This window comes from Urocitellus parryii, chromosome 3 (genome assembly GCF_045843805.1).
Source record: "Urocitellus parryii isolate mUroPar1 chromosome 3, mUroPar1.hap1, whole genome shotgun sequence".
Taxonomy (NCBI): Eukaryota; Metazoa; Chordata; class Mammalia; order Rodentia; family Sciuridae; genus Urocitellus; species Urocitellus parryii.
The window spans coordinates 114,844,139-114,862,399 of record NC_135533.1 but is presented as its reverse complement, the minus strand read 5'-3'; the positions used below and the strand labels follow the sequence as shown (position 1 = coordinate 114,862,399).

The window sequence follows — 18,261 nt, the reverse complement described above, 5'->3', positions numbered from 1 at the left end:
CCCATCCCACAGAGGACAGGGGTGTGGATGTGCTCCTCTTCTCACCACCTGCACACACACCCAGCCGGGACAGAGATGGTCTGGGAACACACTTTGTCACCTCTGAGCAGTCCATGCACGTCCCGGGTCTGACTGAAGAGTGTGGAGAAGTGTCATTTAGTGTGTTGGTAGGGATGGCAGAGGAGGTGCCCGTCCTTAGGCCAGCCCAGCCCAGCCGAGGTGTGTTGATGGAGAGCTCCATCTCCCACCGATGCCTTCTGCCCTCCCAGAGCGGATGGCCGTCCCCGGCTGCGCAGCCGCCCCACACTCGCTGGTCTTCCTGCAGATTACGCGCTGGGCAAGGACTGCCTCCTGCACGGCTACATGCTGAAGCTGGGCAACCCGTTCCTCACACAGTGGCAGCGCCGCTACTTCTACCTCTTTCCCAACCGACTCGAGTGGAGGGGAGAAGGCGAGTCCCGGGTGAGTCGGGGGCAGGTGGCGCCTGTGCTGTGCGCCCCTGTGCCAGATGAGCTCAGGTCCCCAGTGGGTCTCCTAACTTCCTCCGCGTGCCGGGGTGTCCTCCAACTCATGTGCACGAGGCTGGGGCACTACGCTCTCTCCTCCAGCCCCCAAGTCCAGCCAAGTCAAGGAAGGACCTTGCAGTGCCTGAACATGGAAGGTGTCCAGAGGAAACCCAGAGGCAGAGGTGGGGACTGGGCTGTCTCCTCACCAGTGAAGTGGGGGAGATGGCAGTCACCACGCCTGCTGTCATTCCTGCTGGTCATCTGAGGCCCGCTGCTGTGCAACAAAGACGTCTCAGTCTGTTAGCAGCTTCTGAAGGTCTGACCCTCCCCCTGTGGACAGGAATCAGGGCTCAGATGGGCAGGGTGTGGCAGGGACACAGCTGGACAGCATCACTGGAGAGCTTTCAAACCCACGTCCACCCAGGCCTCCCGCCTCTCCCCACATCAGGTCAAATGAAATATCACCCACAACACTGGGCACAGAGACGAGGTCACCAGACCACACTCCCTCTTGTCTGCCCCCGTGGAGTCTGCAGGTGGCCCTCATTTAGGGACAGGAAGATGTGCTGTGCTCTTGGGTTCTCCGTGGAGCTAATGGGCAATGAGTGTAAGAGGAAAAGAAGTCTCTGCTCCACCCTGTACCTGTTGGCAGGTCAGGAAGCATTTAGTAAGCACCTACTGTGTGCTGATGGCCAGGAGAGGAGCCAGCGGTGGGTGAAGGCCTGCCCTCTGCTCCCGGGGAGGGCACGTCTGTCACTGTAAGCGGGAGATGGTCCTGGGTGTCAGAAACGTCATTATGTATTAGGAGATCAGAACACGGCTGCCACCACTCCCCATGGAGTCCGTGTGGAACACAGTAGGCCCTGATCTTACCTTCCACTAGGGATGGTGCTTTGGAATCCCTGGGTGGAAGTTGCCATTTAAATATGGATGGCTGGGATTGCAAAAACCATATTGTTTTAAAAAAATAAACAGGCGGGGCTGGGGTTGTGGCTCAGTGGTAGAGCGCTCGCCTAGCACGTGCAAGGCCCTGGGTTCGATCCTCAGCACCACATAAAAATAAATAAAACAAAGGTATTGTGTCCAACTACGACTAAAACATAAATATTTTAAAAAATAAAATAAAAAATAAACGGGCTCTCACAATTTTTTGAACCATAGAAGCCCTTTTTAAAAAACTAACATAGCAAGGATCTAGTTGACGAGATCTTTGGGGCTGTGAGTCACACAGGACACAGGTGCAGTGTTGGTGGAGGTGGCCCCAGAGCTCAGGCCGTCCCCAGGTAAGGTAAGACTGGACCTCTGTCTACTGACACTGTTGTGCACATGGGAAGGAAGCTGCCCCACTTTTCAGGATATTTGAAAAATTAAAGACTCGACTTCCTGTGTTCAACCTGAGATGCGCGAGCTGACCTTGGTGTTGAAAGGTCGCCCCCAGTGCTCTCCTGAGCAGCTGCAGAGCACAGGACGGGGTTGGTGAGGACCAAGGAGAAGGGGAACTCGGGAGCTTATGACGCTATTGTTTCTCATTTAGGATTCTTGGAGTATTTACCCCAAAAAACACAAAATAGTAAGGAACTCACGCATAGCCTTTGCCGCGTGCAGCAATGCTGTACACCCAGTGTGACAATCTCTTAAGGCTGTCACCTGTATCTGCAGTGCCATTTTGATAGCATCTGACATCGCCAGGCCTTTCCTGAGTTGCTGTAAGCCTTATGCCAGGCTCGGGGACTTCCCTCACAGCTTGAAGGATGGCCCCTGACCCGCCCTCCTCCCAGATCAGTTCTGTGGTGGCCGCGGGCCCCCCTTGGCCTCGTAGAAGCATTGCTTTCTTTGCGGTTTTCTTTGAGACATTATCATTTGGATTTTCCTGCGTGTCCTTTGTAGCCATTTCCCCTTCAGTTCTAGAACATCATCAAAGAAAGAAAAACGCTGCTTCTCTTTTTTTTTTTTTTTTTTGTGGACTTGTTCTGGGTTCTTGGTATCATCACTTATTCATTTAATAAATTTAAAAAATCATGCAATACTGGGAATAACTTTTCTTTATTTATTTTGTTTTTATGGTTAGCAAAATCTACTGACCATGGAACAAATCCTCTCTGTGGAAGAAACTCAGATTAAAGACAAAAAGTGCATCTTGTTCAGAATAAAAGGAGGGAAACAGTTTGTCCTGCAGTGTGAGGTGAGTGCGGCTCCTTATCTCTCGGGTGAAGAAGGTTGAGCCACTGCTTGGCACCCAGCACAGCTGGCCGCTGGGCACCAGAGCCAGTTTGTAAGTGCCTCAGGGTCCTGCGGCACTTACAAACTGAGCCAGGTGTCCACCAAATCAACAGGTAGTTCAAAAAAGAAAATATTTGAAAACAGAAGGAGGAAATTCCTGAATTTGGTGACCTTATGTGGAAACTCCCCAGCACTCGGTGGGGGGTGGAGTTTTACGGGACCTGAGGTTCTAGGTCTGACCTGCCAGCATGTTTGAGGTTGAAGTTCACATGTTTATGTGATGGTTTATGATGATGGTGTGGCTTCCCCTGCTTGCTGTGAGACCTGCCAGTCTGCACCTCTTTCAAAAACATGGTTTTGCTCTGGGTCTTTGCCTTTCAGAAAAGGCTCAGACTTCTCTAAGGGGCGATGCCCTTTGCCCTCCAGTCCTATGGCCCAGGTTTCATTCCTGAACACTGTTTGCTCTGGTGCGCGGTGTGTGTTGGGGGTTGGGGGCTCCAGATCGTGTTCCAGGAGATAAACAAGGAGTAGACCCCCAGGCGCACCTTAATAACCTCATTGCTAATTTTCGCCCGTGAAGGTGCGCGTTGGCCTGCGGGGCTCCTCCACATCTGCTGCCCACCATGGTTGTTGAATTGAAGCCCTTTGCTTTGCTGGGGCTGCTCCAGGAAGCTGGCCTCCTCTCGCTGCTAGAGGCTCTGGATGAGGGTCGTAGGCCCAGTGTCTGGAGAGGTGGCTGCAGGGTAGGCACTGAGGGGCACGCCCCGGCAGGCTCCAGGTCACCTCCAGAGGCTGTGGGCAGGGTGGGTGGACCTGTCCCAGCCCGTCTTCCTGTCTCCCTGCAGAGCGACCCGGAGTTCGCGCAGTGGAAGAAGGAGCTGACCGAGACCTTCACCGAGGCCCAGCGGCTGCTGCGCCGTGCACCCAAGTTCCTCAACAGGCCTCGGGCCAGCCTGGTGGAGCTCTCCAAGCCCCCGCTGTGCCACAGAAGCAGCAATGGCCTGTAGCGCGAGAGCGGGAGAGACAAGGGCCTCCGGGAGGCCACACCGGCTCTCCACGTGGGGCGGAGCCTGGGGTCTGTGCGGACATGCCAGGCTGTGGCGGAGGTGTCGGGCGCTGGGACCTTTCATCCGCCGCCAGGAGGCCCCAGGCGGGCGCCAGATGCCCCCAAAGGGAGTTGGACCTCTCCAAGCGCGGCTGACCCTGCGCCACCAAGTGGTGCTGGCCCGCACTGGAGACTACTGAGGACACAAGCTCCCTTTCTTTGCTAGACAACTTATTTTGGTACCTCCAAGCTGGAACTGAAACATCCCTACTCGGCACTTACTTTTCAGTCTGATGTCAGACATCTCAGACTTCCCCGGGGGCCCTGGAGGTCCGCAGTCCTGGGGTCATTTGCGAGCTGAGCAGATCACTTCTGGAAGGTCTGCTCTGCCCTGCGGTGGCCGGGCTCTGCTGTCGGAGATGCTGGCTCCAATGTCCCAGGGCCGGGGTAGGGGGCTGCGGAGCGCGTCCCTGCGCACTGGAGAACCGGCCCCAGACGCTCCTGCTCCAGGGGCCGTGGGCAGGTGGGGGTGGCAAATGGGGTTCACTTGCCAGCCCCCCGAGGGTCCCTGGTGTTCCCAGGGAGAGTAGTGAGGTGTCAGACTGGGGACCAGGGCAGCAGTGGGACACCTCTGGGTGCCCAGGTCACAAGCACCCTGGCTACAGCTGGCTTGGAGTCCACCCTGAGCCCCTGTAGGACACCGTGGTTCTGGAACCTTCTGCCTGACCCTGAGAAGTGGTCAGCCGTGATGTGTAAGAGGAGGAAGGGAATCTCGCTGCTTCACCTTGAGCGTAATTTGAGATGATTTTTATTTGAAAAAATGCTGAGGAACAAGCATGGGAGGTGGCTGTTTTGGGACTCTCTTGTCCCATGGTGGTGGGTCCCTCTGCACTGACCTCTCTGGGTTGGGGCCCACCGTCCAGCAGCAAGGACCCAGCAGCCTCCTCCCCACCCCTCCATGCCTGTTGACGCCCCCAATAAATGCTGGTGACAGAACCAGCAAAGTCCCCCAGGCCATCAGGCTACAAAGTCCTTTCCAAAGTCTACACATTCATCAGTTCCTGGGTAGTTTTACTGTATGTCTTAACTTAATTACTAACAATATAAATAACTTGTCGTCTTGACCTCTTGTATCCTGTCCTTGATATTTTTAGTGGTTCCAAACCTTTGTTTTTACCTCTCTGTGCCGCAGGCCCTGGGAAGGTCAGGGCTTCCTACCACGAGGTCATTTGCGAGCTGAGCAGATCACTTCTGGAAGGTCTGCTCTGCGCCTGGGGGACCTGGGCCAGCAGTTTGGGGTTTTTATCCACCTGGGCTCCGGGCGGGGGTTTCAGGTGGCACAGGTGGCTGTCTGCTGCTGGCAGGGCGGAGGAGGGTGCCACACACCCCACCGCCCTCCTTGAGAGGGTAGAAGAGCCCCGGATTCTGTTTAAAAAAAAGCGCACATTCCACACTGCCAAAACGGGGGCTCAGCTGTCGCCCTGAGGGGGAGGCGTCCTCCCAGCCCCGTGTGCTGCAGCTGGCCTGGATGCGGAGCTCCCGGGTCCAGCACCTCCTCCAGGCTAACGGGCCACCGCAGGAGGGGGCGCCCTGCCACTGTCAGGGCTGGGTTCATCTTGTACACGTCACACTGGGTGGCATCCACGCCACATGGTTCAGGACGATGGTGTGGCTTCCCCTGCTTGCTGTGAGACCTGCCAGTCTGCACCTCTTTCAGAAACATGGTTTTGCTCTGGGTCTTTGCCTTTCAGAAAAGAAACGTGCTCTGGAAAGTACCCCAGAGCCCTTCCTGCCCCAGCACACCCTCACCCTCCCGGCTCCATGCGGTTTGTGTGGACACAGGACGTGCACCCAGGGGTCCCCGTCCTGAGCCAGCAGCTCCAGCCACTGTGAGCCGGTGGCGCAGGGTCCTGGAGCACTCCTCCTGAGGGCGCTGCTCTCCCCAGATCAGGCACCCCAGGGCCTGCTGTCTTGGAAGTTTTGAGAGTGTAGATGAATTCCTAGATATTTGGTCCTTCCCACACTGGGACAAAAGTCAGCCCAGGTTTTCTCATTACTTTAGAAATTTAGATATCTATAGTTGCAATGTTTCGAACATTGTCAAGGAGAACAATCGAGGTTGCTATTATTTTTATAAAATTATGCTATAATAAGCCTCGATTTCATATTTCAAAAAAGAATCAGTAGCAAAGGCTAAAAATAACAGGTTGCTTTGAGCTGCTATGTAACACGTACAGAATAAATTAGAAACTTTTGCTATTCCAAGTTTATTCTTAACTTACCACATTCACGGGTACATGTGTCCCCTCACGTCCTTGTGGCTCACTGTGTTTCCTTCTCGATTGTGTTTAAGGAAGATTTTTCAGCAAAACTTCTTGAAATTGGTTTCTGTTTCCCCATGAATAGAAAGTATGTAGTCCCCTGTCAGTTCATCAACACTAGAGTTTCAAATTCTGTGCATTCAAAGAAGGGGCCAGGCAGGCACTGTGCCCACGCCTGTCATCCCAGCTGCTCAGGAGGCCGAGGCAGGAGGATTGTGAGTTCAAGGACAGCCTCAGCAACTTAGTGAGGGCCTAACAACTCAGCGAGACCCTGTCTCTAAATAAAAAAATTCAAAGGGCTGGGGATGGGGCTCAGTGGTAAAGCTCCCCTGGGTTCAATCCCTGGCACCAAAAAAAAGAAGGGGGCCCTGGGCAGGACGAGGCTCTCCCAGGAAGGAAGCACCCGGCTCAGGCAGGCCGCAAACAAGGCCTGTGGCCAGTTACCCAGAGTGAGCTTGGTGTGCAGTCTGACAGATGCCACGTGGCTGTTGGAAGCAATTGTGCTGAGGCCACCCGGCCATGAAACATGTTGTTGATCAGTAGCTGACCCTGCTACCAAAGAGCAAAGTGGGGTGCCCCCATTCAGATTTTTTTGTCTCAGAATCCGTAGCCGGGCCAGTTCAATACAACATTTGACACTTCTCAGTGGGGTAGATTTTTCAAATAATTATTTCAAAATGTTAACATGATGGAAAAGAAAACACAATTCTCTGAGCGTGGGCCTTTTGCCGTGATGTAAATCTACAAAAATGCTCTGAGACGTGGTGGTGTCCGTCAGCCTCGTAGGGTTTACTCCTAGGAATCCTTGGCTCAGTCACGTTCAGGGAAGCGTCTGTGTCCCTCCCAGACGCAGGATGAATTCAGTCGTCCTCGGGGCCTGTGGCAGGAGGATTCTGTGGGGAGGAGGCCACAGAGGGAGGTGGGCCACCGACACCACGGAGCACCAAGCGGGTGCCAGGTGGGTCCTCATACAGAACACAACGGTCACTTCGTTTCCGAGGCTGGAGCTGCTAACTGCAGCATGAGGCCACTTGCTGCCCAGCGAGACTTTCCGAGGACACCCACTTGCTGTCCTTGGCCCCAGACCCCGAGCAACACCAGCCGTCTCTGTCACCCCAACATTCCATGTGCAGTTTGCAACCCTGGGCAGTGGGGACGTGGTGTCCCCCTCACCGTGACTGCATTGGTCAGTTGGGGACATCATTACAGATCCAGTGACGTTCTGGTCAACCCGGGGACCGTTGGTGCCACACTCATTTCCCTATAAAGGGATCTTTAGTAGTTTAAGTTTTCCTGGAGATGGAGCGTGACTACCCCTTCTCACGGAAGGCCCACTTGCCAGCGCCATGGCTTACATTCATGTTATGGTGAATTTTCTTAATCCAGACCCCATATTTAAAAAAAAAAAAAAAAAAAAAGATTTGCTCTAGAAAGAGTGAAAGTGAGACTTTAAAATGGGACTCCCGGCTTCCCTCAGGTCCTGATGCACTTCAGATTTTCTTTGTCCTCAAAGACCTCTTCTTTTACAGTGACGGGGACGTCCCCTCCTTTGGGATCGTGCAGGCTCTAGAAGGAGGAGCTGTGTTCCTGACCCAGCTGTGGAATTGATAAAATCTTTAACATTAAATTACTATTATTATTATTACCAACAAACAGAAATCTACAGAAAGGGGTTAAAAGCATGTGCACCCATCAGGAATACACAGGGGGAAATCCTTCTTTTCCAAGGTAACTCAAGTTCATAGAGTAGAGCTGCCGCTCCACCATCCAACAGTCTCAAGGTCATCTCTGAAAACTGTCAACTCCGTCTCCATCTGTTTTGTTTGTTTGTTTGGGCACCAGGGATTGAACTCAGGGGCCCTCAACCTCTGAGCCCCATCCCCAGCCCTATTTTGTGTTTTATTTAGAGACAGGGCCTCACTGAGTTGCTCAGGGCCTCGCTGTGGCTGAGGCTGGCTTTGAACTCAAGATCGTCCTGCCTCAGCCTCCTGAGCTGCTGGGATGACAGGCGTGGGCCACCGTGCCAGGCTGCCTCCATCTTTAATTTTGTCCTAAATATAAAAGGTCTTTGACATCAGGGTAAAGAATAGCAAAATACTTCCAGTTGTGTATTCACAGGACAAAGGACCTGAGATTTCATTTCTCTTCTCTTCACTGACTATATTCTATGGTATGTCTATTATGTGGTTTATAGCTAAACACGGGGCATTTTTTAGTTGTATTGTTAAATTGTATTTTTCTATGTTTTAGCTAATTATAATTGGTTCAGCTTCTACTGGGTTAACAGTTCACTGAACTCCAAATATATATGAAACAAGAGTTCTATTGTAGCACAAGAGAATTTTATGTTATTTATTGAATCTATTAGTTTGTGTTCATCCATATCACTTCTTCCCTTTTTATCTGTATAGTTTGCTATTTAAAGAAATGGTGGTCTTTTCTGTTTTAATAAAAATCAAACCCATGCAAATAGCACCCTGGGTGGGCATCTCTTCAGAAGGCGTCTGCGTGTTCTTCTGGACTGACTGGTCCTACCATCAAGAACTGCAGCAGGAACAGGCATTGTCGAGGGCCCTGGTGAGCTGGGGTCCACCCTCCTTCCCCAGCTGCAGGAGCCGAGATGTGACCTTGGCCTTCCTCCCCCAGGTCCCCCCCCCCCCCGCCGCCACTCACTGACCTTGCCTGGGCATCAGGTTCTGCATCTGGGAGGCCAACTTCCATGGACAGTTCTTTGCTCTTCTAGATGCACAGCAAGTTGTGTTTTAAGAACTGTTTTTAGGGGAGGCAGATCTGAATGGGACTTATTCCCTCCTCATTGTTCAGAACAAGGTGGAAAACAGGATCCTAAAAGCAAATGTCCCCTTGTAGGATTAAAAGTTTGCAGGAGCCGGACATGGTGACACATGCTTATCACCCTAGTGGCTCAGGAGGCTGAGGCAGGAGGATCATGAGTTCAAGGCCAGCCTCAGCAATTTAGCAAGGACCTAAGCGATTTGACGAGACATTGTCTCTAAATAAAATGTGGAAAAAAGGCTGGGGATGTGGCTCAGTGGTTCAGCACCCCTGGGTTCAATCCCCAGGACCAAAAAGAAAAAAAAAACAGGATCTATGTGAAACAGAGTGAAGCACTGTCCCCATGAGAAAGGGTTCCTCCTTGTTCTTGGACGCTTCCCTCTGCCTGTGTTTATGACCCTGTGGCCATCAACGGAGTGACAGGTTGTCTGTGCTCTTGCCCTTGGAGAAATGAGCCTGTTTCCTATTGCCCTTGGCTACACCAAGTGGAGCTGGAGAACCAGATGGGCACTGTGAGTCTAGACACGGCACCTGGACCATGGCTCTCAAATCTCTTTTCATCTTACTGTGACAGTGAGACGGTGCTCCAGGTCCACGGTCACCTGTGCTGGGCGCAGACGCCCCCCACCTCCATGGTCAGGGTCGCCGTCTTTCAGTTATTCTGGAGCAGCCAGGTGGGTTTTCCGTGTTGGCAAGTGGCTCACGGGAATCTCAGCCAAAGGCCCTGTCTGCAGAAGTCGACTCCAATGTGCTGTCTCCCCACAAAGACCCCAGTGCTTCCCCAGCTGCCAGACGTCAGGCCGCTCACTGTCAGGAGCGCCGACTGGGGGCAGTTCACGCCAAGGATTTTGTTCTATCAAAAAAGGAAGGGGCAGCCCCCACCTTTGCGCTGATTGTGTGGATTTTCAGGGCACAGCCAGTTTCCCACAAGTGGCCCGAGCCCCTGTCACCAGCACCACAAGGACAGGGTTGGGGAAGCCCCGGAGGAAACTCGGGAGGTCTCCCTGGTCTCCAGTCTGTGAGGGGCCATGCCCTCTTCCAGCCGCTGCCAGGGCGACCTCAGATTTCCTCCTGGAAGACACAGCTGCTCCTCACACCCTGTCCCCGCTCCCCAGAGACGTGCTGAGAGACCCCACGGTGCCTATCGCGTTAAGTCAGAAGCCCAGAGGGGTGGTCCCCAAGCCACAGCCACCAGGACAACACTGCCTGCCTGTGGTCCCCAGGTGAGGGGTGGGCTGGGGACTTCCTCTCCTTGAGCCGGATAGGAAATGTCCCTGTCTCTTGCTAGATTGGGAAGGAGAAAGTCCCAATTGGCTCACGTAGCTGTCGAGTTTCCCTGGAGCATATTTGAGCTCGTGATTTGAAAACTCTTTAGCAGAAGAGCTGAGGAGACCCAGCTGTGGGGAGAGGCCAGCCTCGTGGGCAGAAGTGGCTGCTGACTCGAAGCCCTTGTCCTGACGAGTCTGCAGTCCAGAGCTTGAGGGCGGCGGAAATCCAGCCACCTCCTGGTTATGCAGAGGGAGGGAAATGGCACTGAGCACCAAGTCCCCGCAGGGTCCCTTTGGACAACCTCTGTGGTCCTCAGTCTTCTGATCCCTGGGTGAAGAGAGCTGACTTAGATGATCTTGAAGGATCCTTCTAGGCAAGAAGGAATGGGGGGTGCGGCCCTGCACCTTGGCCATCAGGGTGCAGTCACTGAGGAGGGATAACTGAAGTGGCCTCAAGGTTTAGGTGGATGCCAGTCAACCTGAGCCACGCCTGCCCTGGGGGCTGCCGGTTCAAACAGCCTCACCCTCTGGTTTCTGATGCAGATGGCGATCTCTGAGGACGCTGCTGTCCCATGGTCTCTCTTCTTGGGGGAGAAGCAGTGCAGTTGGTCACCTCTTTGTTTGCCCCCAGGTCTAATTCCTGAAGTCCCTCCGCCGTCTCTGCAGGGGTCCCCTGTCACACTCCTAGTGTTTTGAGCTCACTCCGGGCCAAGCCCAGAGGGGAGGTGAAGGCAGGACCTGGTGATGGCCCCTTCCTGCTCTCTCCCCTCCTTTCCTTCTGGTGCGGGGGTTGGGATCCAGGACCTTGCACAAGCTAAGCACTCGACCCCTGGACTCACACCCAGCCCCTAACTGCCTCCTTCGAGGTTCAACACAGAGGCCAAAACAGAAGGCTTAGCTCTTGGCCTCTCCACCCAAGATCAACACGGCAGGGAGCCCCAGGAGGGACGTGAGTTACAGTGTGGTGACCTGAACACGAGGACACGTTTCCAGATGCGTCTGGGTAAGGCTGCCTTGTATCTCTTTTCAAAATGTCAACCAAGTAAAATGTGGATCCATTTTAGACTTGAAGCTAAAATTGCATGTTGAAAATTCTAGGGCAACCACTGAAAGAACAAAAATATAACTTCCAAACTACTCGAAGTTAAAAAAAAAAAGATACTAGAGAAATGGAAAATTAGGCAAATGCTCAGTTCCCAAAAAGGGAAGGAAAGAGTAAAAACATTTAACTTTAGTTCAGTAGAAAATACACAGGGGTGGGGTGTAGCTCTGTGGCAGAACGCTTGCCTGGTAGGTATGAGGTCATGGGTTCAAGCCCCAGCACCAAACAAAGCAAGCCAGGCACAGTGGCCCACGCCTGTCATCCCAGGGGCTCGGGAGGCTGAGGCAGGAGGATCGCAGGTTCAAAGACAGCCTCAGCCACAGCGAGGCCCTAAGCAACTCAGGGAGACCCTGTCTCTAAATAAAATCCAAAATAGGGCTGGGGACGGGGCTCAGTGGTTGAGTGCCCCTGAGTTCAATCCCCAGTATCCCCCAAAATAATAAAAATAAAACAAAACAAAACTGAAAGGGAAGCCATGAACTTGGGGGAAGATGTTTGCAATATGAATGACCAAAGGAGTAGTAGATATAACATGTAAAGAACTCCTAGAAATCAATAAGAAGACAGATCAAGTAATAACAAATCAACAAGAAGACAGAAAGTAGACCAAAGGCACCTAGGAAACGTAGGTCCCCTAGAAACACAGAAAGACAAATGACGTTGTTAACCAGGGAACTGCAAGGTACTAGTTTCAATTTCAGAAAGACAAAATTTTGAATTAATATTCTGATAACGTTCAAGTGCTGCTGAAAACGAGGTTCTCTGTGCTCGAAGCTGCGCACGTGGCCACTGTCCTTGGACCGCAAGTAGATATTTTTCTAGAAAACCTGCACACACGCATGCCCCGTGGCCTGTGAGTTCCACGCCGGGTCGTGTGTGTTCTGCTAGAGGAGCTCTGACAGGGCACTCCAGGACGGGGCACGAGAACATTCCAACAAAGACCGCGAGCCAAGGGCAGGCCCATCCGCCGAAGGATGGACAGATGCAGGTCAGTCACAGACAGCATAATGGACAGCAGAGCAAGTCACGGAAATGTAGGGGTGGTGAGATGACATTCACGGGAAGTCCACTGAGGCGGACCGGCCAGAGGTCCTTGAGGGCCACTGGGTGGACACACCTCAAAGAAAAGGATGAGTTCCTTCAGGGGGAGGGAAGGCGCTGGGAAGGCACCGTCCTGTGTCTCTCGTCACCCCCACATGACTCCATGTGTGTGTCCCCGTGTGTCTGGGTGGCACATTGGACATCTTTATTTTCACTATGCAAGAAGTCAAATGTACTATTTTGAGCATGTTTTTAGCAGGTTATTTTAAGACACGTCACATAATCCTGGGCCAGGAATACGGGTGTGGAAGGATGTTCACAAGATGTCACTAAGGGGAGCGTGCCCACGGCCACAGGATCCCATTTTTGAAAAGTGTGTCTCTGGGTTGAAAAGCGTTTCTGGAAGGTGAGGTCATTGGCAGCAGTGGCTGCCCAGGGCCAGTGACCGTGGGTCGTCTCCTTTAGCTTGTCCGCAGTGGACGTGGGCTAGGCTTGCCACAGGTCCATCCCCGGGGCCTGGCCCCCGGCCCCCTTGGTGCCCGACTTGGGGCTAGGTTCAGAAGCCAGAGGCACCTCAGGGAACCAGAGGACAGCAGGGGACCTGAGGCTGGAGCACCACTCTTAGGTCCTCCCACTGGGTCACCTCGGGCCTGCAGGCCCCCAGCTACCAGTCACTGCACCCCGTGGGACCCCATGGGACACCACTGGGCGCCCTCCTCCTTCTCCCTTTAGGCTCCTGCTGTGAGGGAGCCCTGGGTCTCCACACTGCCCTGGTTTAGATGGCAGAAGTGACCAGTGTGCTGGGGACAGAGTCGGGTCAGCGACTCCTCAGGGGGTGAAGGCCGGGGCTGGGTTTGGTGACCAGGGCTCTAAGTCCTGGGAGAGACCTACTGTGTGGCTGCTGTGGCCCAGAGCCTTGTCACACCAGGAAGTGCACTTGTCACTGTGGGAGGTCCCACGAGCCCCGCCCCAGCCCCAGAAGACAGGGTGGCCCCCCCCGTGCCCCGGGCCACTCTCACACCTGCTTCACCGCCATCTTGACGTTGGTGCGTCTGGATGGCCCACCAGACCCACGGTGGGGTCGGGGACAGGAAGTGCCATCCCCACAAGCTTCCTGTTCAGCTTGAGGGTGACTTTGCCCACAGCCTTGGCAGGGCCATCGGACACCAGATGTGGCCACCAAGCCACAGTCTGCAGGGGCCATCCTCCGCCTCAGGGCAGCGTGACAGAGCAGACCGGGGACACATCGAGTCCCCCACCTGCCAGAATCCTCCCAGGTGACCTTGGTGGGGAGTCCCTCATGGTGTCTGGATCCTCTTTCCTGGAAGGACTTGGCGCAGTCACGGGTGGCGCTGTCGTCAGATAGCGCAGGTGTCCCCCCCAGGATGCCTCTGCACAGAGCCTCCTCCCAGTGCCTCGCCCTCCCCAGGCCCCTCCTGCAGTGGGGGTGATGAGGGTCCATAGGCCAGGCCCTGTTGTCACAGCTGGAACAACCTGGTCCAGAGGTTGGGTGGGGTGGCTCCAGGTGGTCCCTGGCTTGTCCCCAGGGCCGCCATCGCCGTTTGCCCAATCCTGAACCTTCCCATTTGTCACTAGATGTGGGTCCCCAGGGCACCCCAGTCGGTGACGCTGTTCACTGAGTCCCACCTCAGAGTCACCTCTCCTGGAACCCGACCTGCAGCTATGCCACCAGGAGCGGTCAGAGAAGATGCAGCATGGGGCTGGCTCCCCCTGGCCGGGCATGGTCACCGTGGGGAAATGTGCTGGGGGAGGGATGAACCGCTGCTGGTCACGGGGGTGTCCACACGTTCCGGACGGGGTGGAGCGGGAGGGAGTGCAGTGGCCGGAGGGTCAGGTGAGCATTTGAGAAAAATGGGGGGACTGTAAATGTGGGGCAGGGGGATCCGGAGTCGCTTGGCCCAGCTCCCTCGGCGCTTCAGGAAACACTCAGAAGCAGAGGGGGACGGTGGCCGGCCGAACCCTCTGTGAAGGCCAGAGGACCTCCTGGAGCGGGTGACGCCCAGTAGGGGACAAAGAGCTCCAAGGGCCAGAGCAGGACCTCATGGTCAGGTCAGATGGACCACAGGGACCGAGGGGCCCCCATCCAGGGCCAGTTTGCAGTGGGAGAGATGGAGACCTTGTCACAGGAGGTGGCACATCAGCGCTGAGATCTCGGAGCACCGTGGCTCTCCAGAGTCCTGAGAACCTTCCGGGGCCGTGGCCGTGGCCTCTCCTTCCAGTGGAGAGCAGCCCCGCCTCCGAGGCAGACGCAGTGGCCACTTGGCCCCTCGGGATCTGCCCCAGCCCACGCCTGCCCGGTGCCCAGGCCCGTAGCTCAGGTGAAGTGACACACAGCACAGCAGGCGGCTGGGCCTGATCAAGGAGGATGGGACCAAGACGGCCACCAAGACGCCAGGTGGCGCAGCAGGGACCTGCGGCCGGCCTGAGAGAGCGCAGGCCGAGTGCTGGGCGGCTGGAGCGGGACGCAGGCTGGATAAGGGAGGGCTGAACTTGGGGTGGTCTCGAGCCACGAGGCTTTACCCCAGCAAGGACACCAGGAAATGCCACGCGCCTCAGGCCGACCCCAGCAGCATGGAAAGCCTGCGCTCAGGGAGGCTGAGATGTGGGAAGGCCTCAGTAGACGGGAAAGCCAGGACCAAAGAGCTCAGGGTCCCGGGCACGCTGGAGGGCCCTGTCACCTCACACCCTCCAGGGCTGTCAGGTGAGAGGGCCCCTCGCTGCTAAGAGCTCAGTGGTGGCTCTCCCTCGCAGAAAGCGCCAGTGACGGGGGAGGCTTTTACAGACCTACCTTGGTGTCATTCAGTCTTTCAACAAACACCCATGGAGCATCTACCCCGGGTCGTGTGGACTCAAAGAGTCCGAGGGGTAAGGATCCCATTTTAGAGGGAACTGGGAGGCCCAGCCAGGCAAATCCACTTCCCCAAGTGCACACAGCAAAAAAGTGGCCAGGTCTGGGTCAAAACCCGACCCTTTCCCCACGCCCCAGCTCTGTGCAGGCCTGCAGGCCTCCTGGGTAGAGGACGGGCCTTCTGGGGGCTTCTGTGAAGATGCCTCTACCTCCACTCTCCGGGTCATGGGCTTTTATTCACCCCAAATTCCATGAGCGTCTACTTAGCGCTGGGAGGGAACCAAGAGACCGCCAAATGGCAGAGGAGGGACAGGTAGACAGACTGGTAGACAGACAGACATCTAGAAAAAGCCTGATGTGGGTCAGGTTCTCAGATACCTGCTCCAGCCTGGCTTCCATGCATTTGGTTTCATCCCATAAGCATTTATTGAGCACTTACTGTGTACCAGCCACCTGAGGAGACAGACTCAGACACGCAGCACCCTGTATGGCCGAAGGAGTGGCGCACCCGGGCCGGTGCAGGCCGTGGTCACGTGGGGGGTTCTGGCGACTGTGCATAGGCCGACACCCTGACGACAAGCGCAGGCGCACACGCTTACCCACGCCCAGCTCTCTGACCACAGCGGGAATGACGGACTCCAAGATGACAGGCAGATGGGGGCCGCATCCTAGGGAGTGGCGAGAGGGGCGGGGCTTGCAGGAGCGTGGAAATGACGAACAGAAGGTAGCACCCCAAGGAGCAGACACGGGCCACCAAGAGTCCCTCTGTGTGTCCCATCAGAAAGCATGAGGATGACCAGGAGACTGAGGTCAGTTGTCCCAGTGAAATGCCACAGTCCTTTGGCCATTCTGGGGACCTTGAACTCACCACTGAAAAGGTCGAGTGTCCAGGGCAAGCGCCAGGAGCCCCACAGCAGGTGGGCGACGGCCAGGTGATTGCCCAGAGGGACGCATGGCCACCTGCACTGTCCAGAGGCCCCCAAATAGCACCGTGAGCCCCTCTCTTGGTGACCCCCTGCTGATGGGACTGATGGGCCCTAGTGGCCAGTTCTCCCGAGGCCCTGGTGAGAAGCTGTCACTTTCTCTTCCTCTGCTCCTTCCTGGGGACAAAGCCTGGAGAAGGGAAGGGAAATGCTTAGTTGGAGAAGTGTCACCCCTTTCTCCACAGAAAGCCTACCTGGGCCTCTCCAGAAATCTTCACCATGGCTGACTAGGACTCTCAGCCAACGGGTCTCTGCAATGTAGATAAACTTCCTATTTTCGTGTCGCCCTGTTTTACTTGGCCACTGGCCGGGAAGATATCAGCACTCCAGGTGCTGGACACCCCCTTATCAGTTCTTTATAAACGTATTCAGTATAGTAATTTGTAGAAATGAGCAAACCAGGCCTCTGGCCTTGAGCTGGGCTTCACAGAGGTGTCTACATTTTTAAGATAAGTGACCAATTGGGCTCCATGGTCACAGCTGGCAGGGGGAGGGAAGAAAGGGGAGAAGAAGCTCTCCCCTTCTCAGGTGTTGTCCTTGAAGAGTTAACTTGCCCAGAGCAGTGAAAGAAAAAGCTGCTGTTATGTGAACTTTTGCAGACTGTGAACTTCTGAGCCCCTCCCCTTACATGCTGGGGATAAAACTCTGAAACTCCCTGAACTCGGGGTTCAGGGGATTGGTTGATTACAGCAAAAGCTGTGCCCTCTGAACTTGGCTGCAGCCAAATAAAACTGTTTCCTGCTGTCTTGGGTGCCTTGCCTTGTCTGTCCCTACAACACTGGGTGACATCTTGCATGCAAGGGCCACCCTAAATCACAGCATGGCCCACGTATGTCATTCCTGGCTGTGCTGGGGGACAAAAACCCACCCACTTCTGGTACCAGGAGAAAAAACTCGAGACACGCCACGGGACTCCCTCAGAACAGATGGTTCCCTCCGGGTGAGCAGAACCCACCGGAGGTCACGGCTCACGGGGACCCACCCCTGGGCCCCAGAATCGTCTCTGAATGTCAGCTCCCCCAGTTCAGACCAACAGCCAGGAAAGAAGCAAGGACAGAGAAGCCCCAGGGGACGATGTTGCATGGCATGGGTGGCGTTCCAATGTCTGGAGAAAATGCCAGGGACCTGTTGTCTCCAATGTCCCTGGAGCAGCCTAAGATGCCCCATGTCACTGTCCCCTGGGGCCCAGGACCCTTCTGCCATCCCTTGGGCACTGCATGGAGGGCCATTTCCAGACACTTCTCCTAGGGTTTCATTGAACTTCCAACTCTGGAGAGCACACACCTGGGAAATTATTGCTCGATTGCTTTATCTATTGACATCCCCTGCGGGGCATAGTGGCCATGACTGTCATCCCATGGCTCGGGAGGCTGAGGCAGGAGGATGGCAAGTTCAAAGCCAGCCTCAGCCACAGCGAGGCCCTAAGCAGCTCAGGGAGACCCTGTCTCTAAATAAAACACAGAATAGGGCTGGGGACGGGGCTCATTGGTTGAGTGCAATCCCGTACCCAACCCAAAAAATAGAGAGGAAGAATCCCTGCCTCTCTCCCTCCAGGCAGCGGGTGAAGCCCTTCTGGTTTCAAGTGCTGGGGCTTGAGCACAGAACCAGGCTTCTGCTGAGCTCTGGTTCTACCCCTGAGCTTCTCCTCCAGCCCCAGGGCAAAGCACGTCTCATAGCACCTAATGTTCAGGGTCAGCACAGCCTTCGTGCCTCAGTTTCCCCACCTATAACATGGGGGCCGTTGTCTGGAATAGGCCTGCCACCTGGGGAGCTCTCCCTACCCACAGACATGTTTTCCTGCTTTGGCTGCATACCAGGGGGTGCCAGCATTCCCTCCAGAAACTTCCTTCCAGCCTCTGGTCGGAATGTGGAGCTGCTTCCTCCCTCACCCCTTCTGCAGCTCTGGTTCTCCCCAAGGGCAGGGGCAGGAGCAGGTGGGTGTGGCCCGTCCTGGGACACACATGACGGCTGGGAATGTGCTTGCGTCCCCAGCTGTCCCCTCCCTGCTCCATGCCACCATATATGTCCATGCTCTCTGCGGCCTGGTCAACGGCCACCCCTGGCCAGACCTGGAGCTCATGGGCTAATTTTAGAAATGACTTGGGAGCCGAGG

General features: G+C 55.1%; 1 protein-coding gene across 2 annotated transcripts in view; it reads left to right on the top strand.

The window, feature by feature from the left end:
* The window catches only part of Grk3 (G protein-coupled receptor kinase 3), a 114,248-nt gene extending 109,054 nt beyond the window's left edge, over positions 1–5,194 (top strand). For both annotated transcript variants that reach the window (XM_026408535.2, XM_026408536.2), the window contains 3 exons: positions 326–462; positions 2,575–2,688; positions 3,572–5,194. In XM_026408535.2, the coding sequence (XP_026264320.1) occupies positions 326–462; positions 2,575–2,688; positions 3,572–3,733 (413 nt within the window). In that variant the 3' untranslated portion in view covers positions 3,734–5,194. The remainder of the gene's footprint in view (positions 1–325; positions 463–2,574; positions 2,689–3,571) is intronic.
* The last annotated feature ends 13,067 nt before the right edge of the window (positions 5,195–18,261 follow it).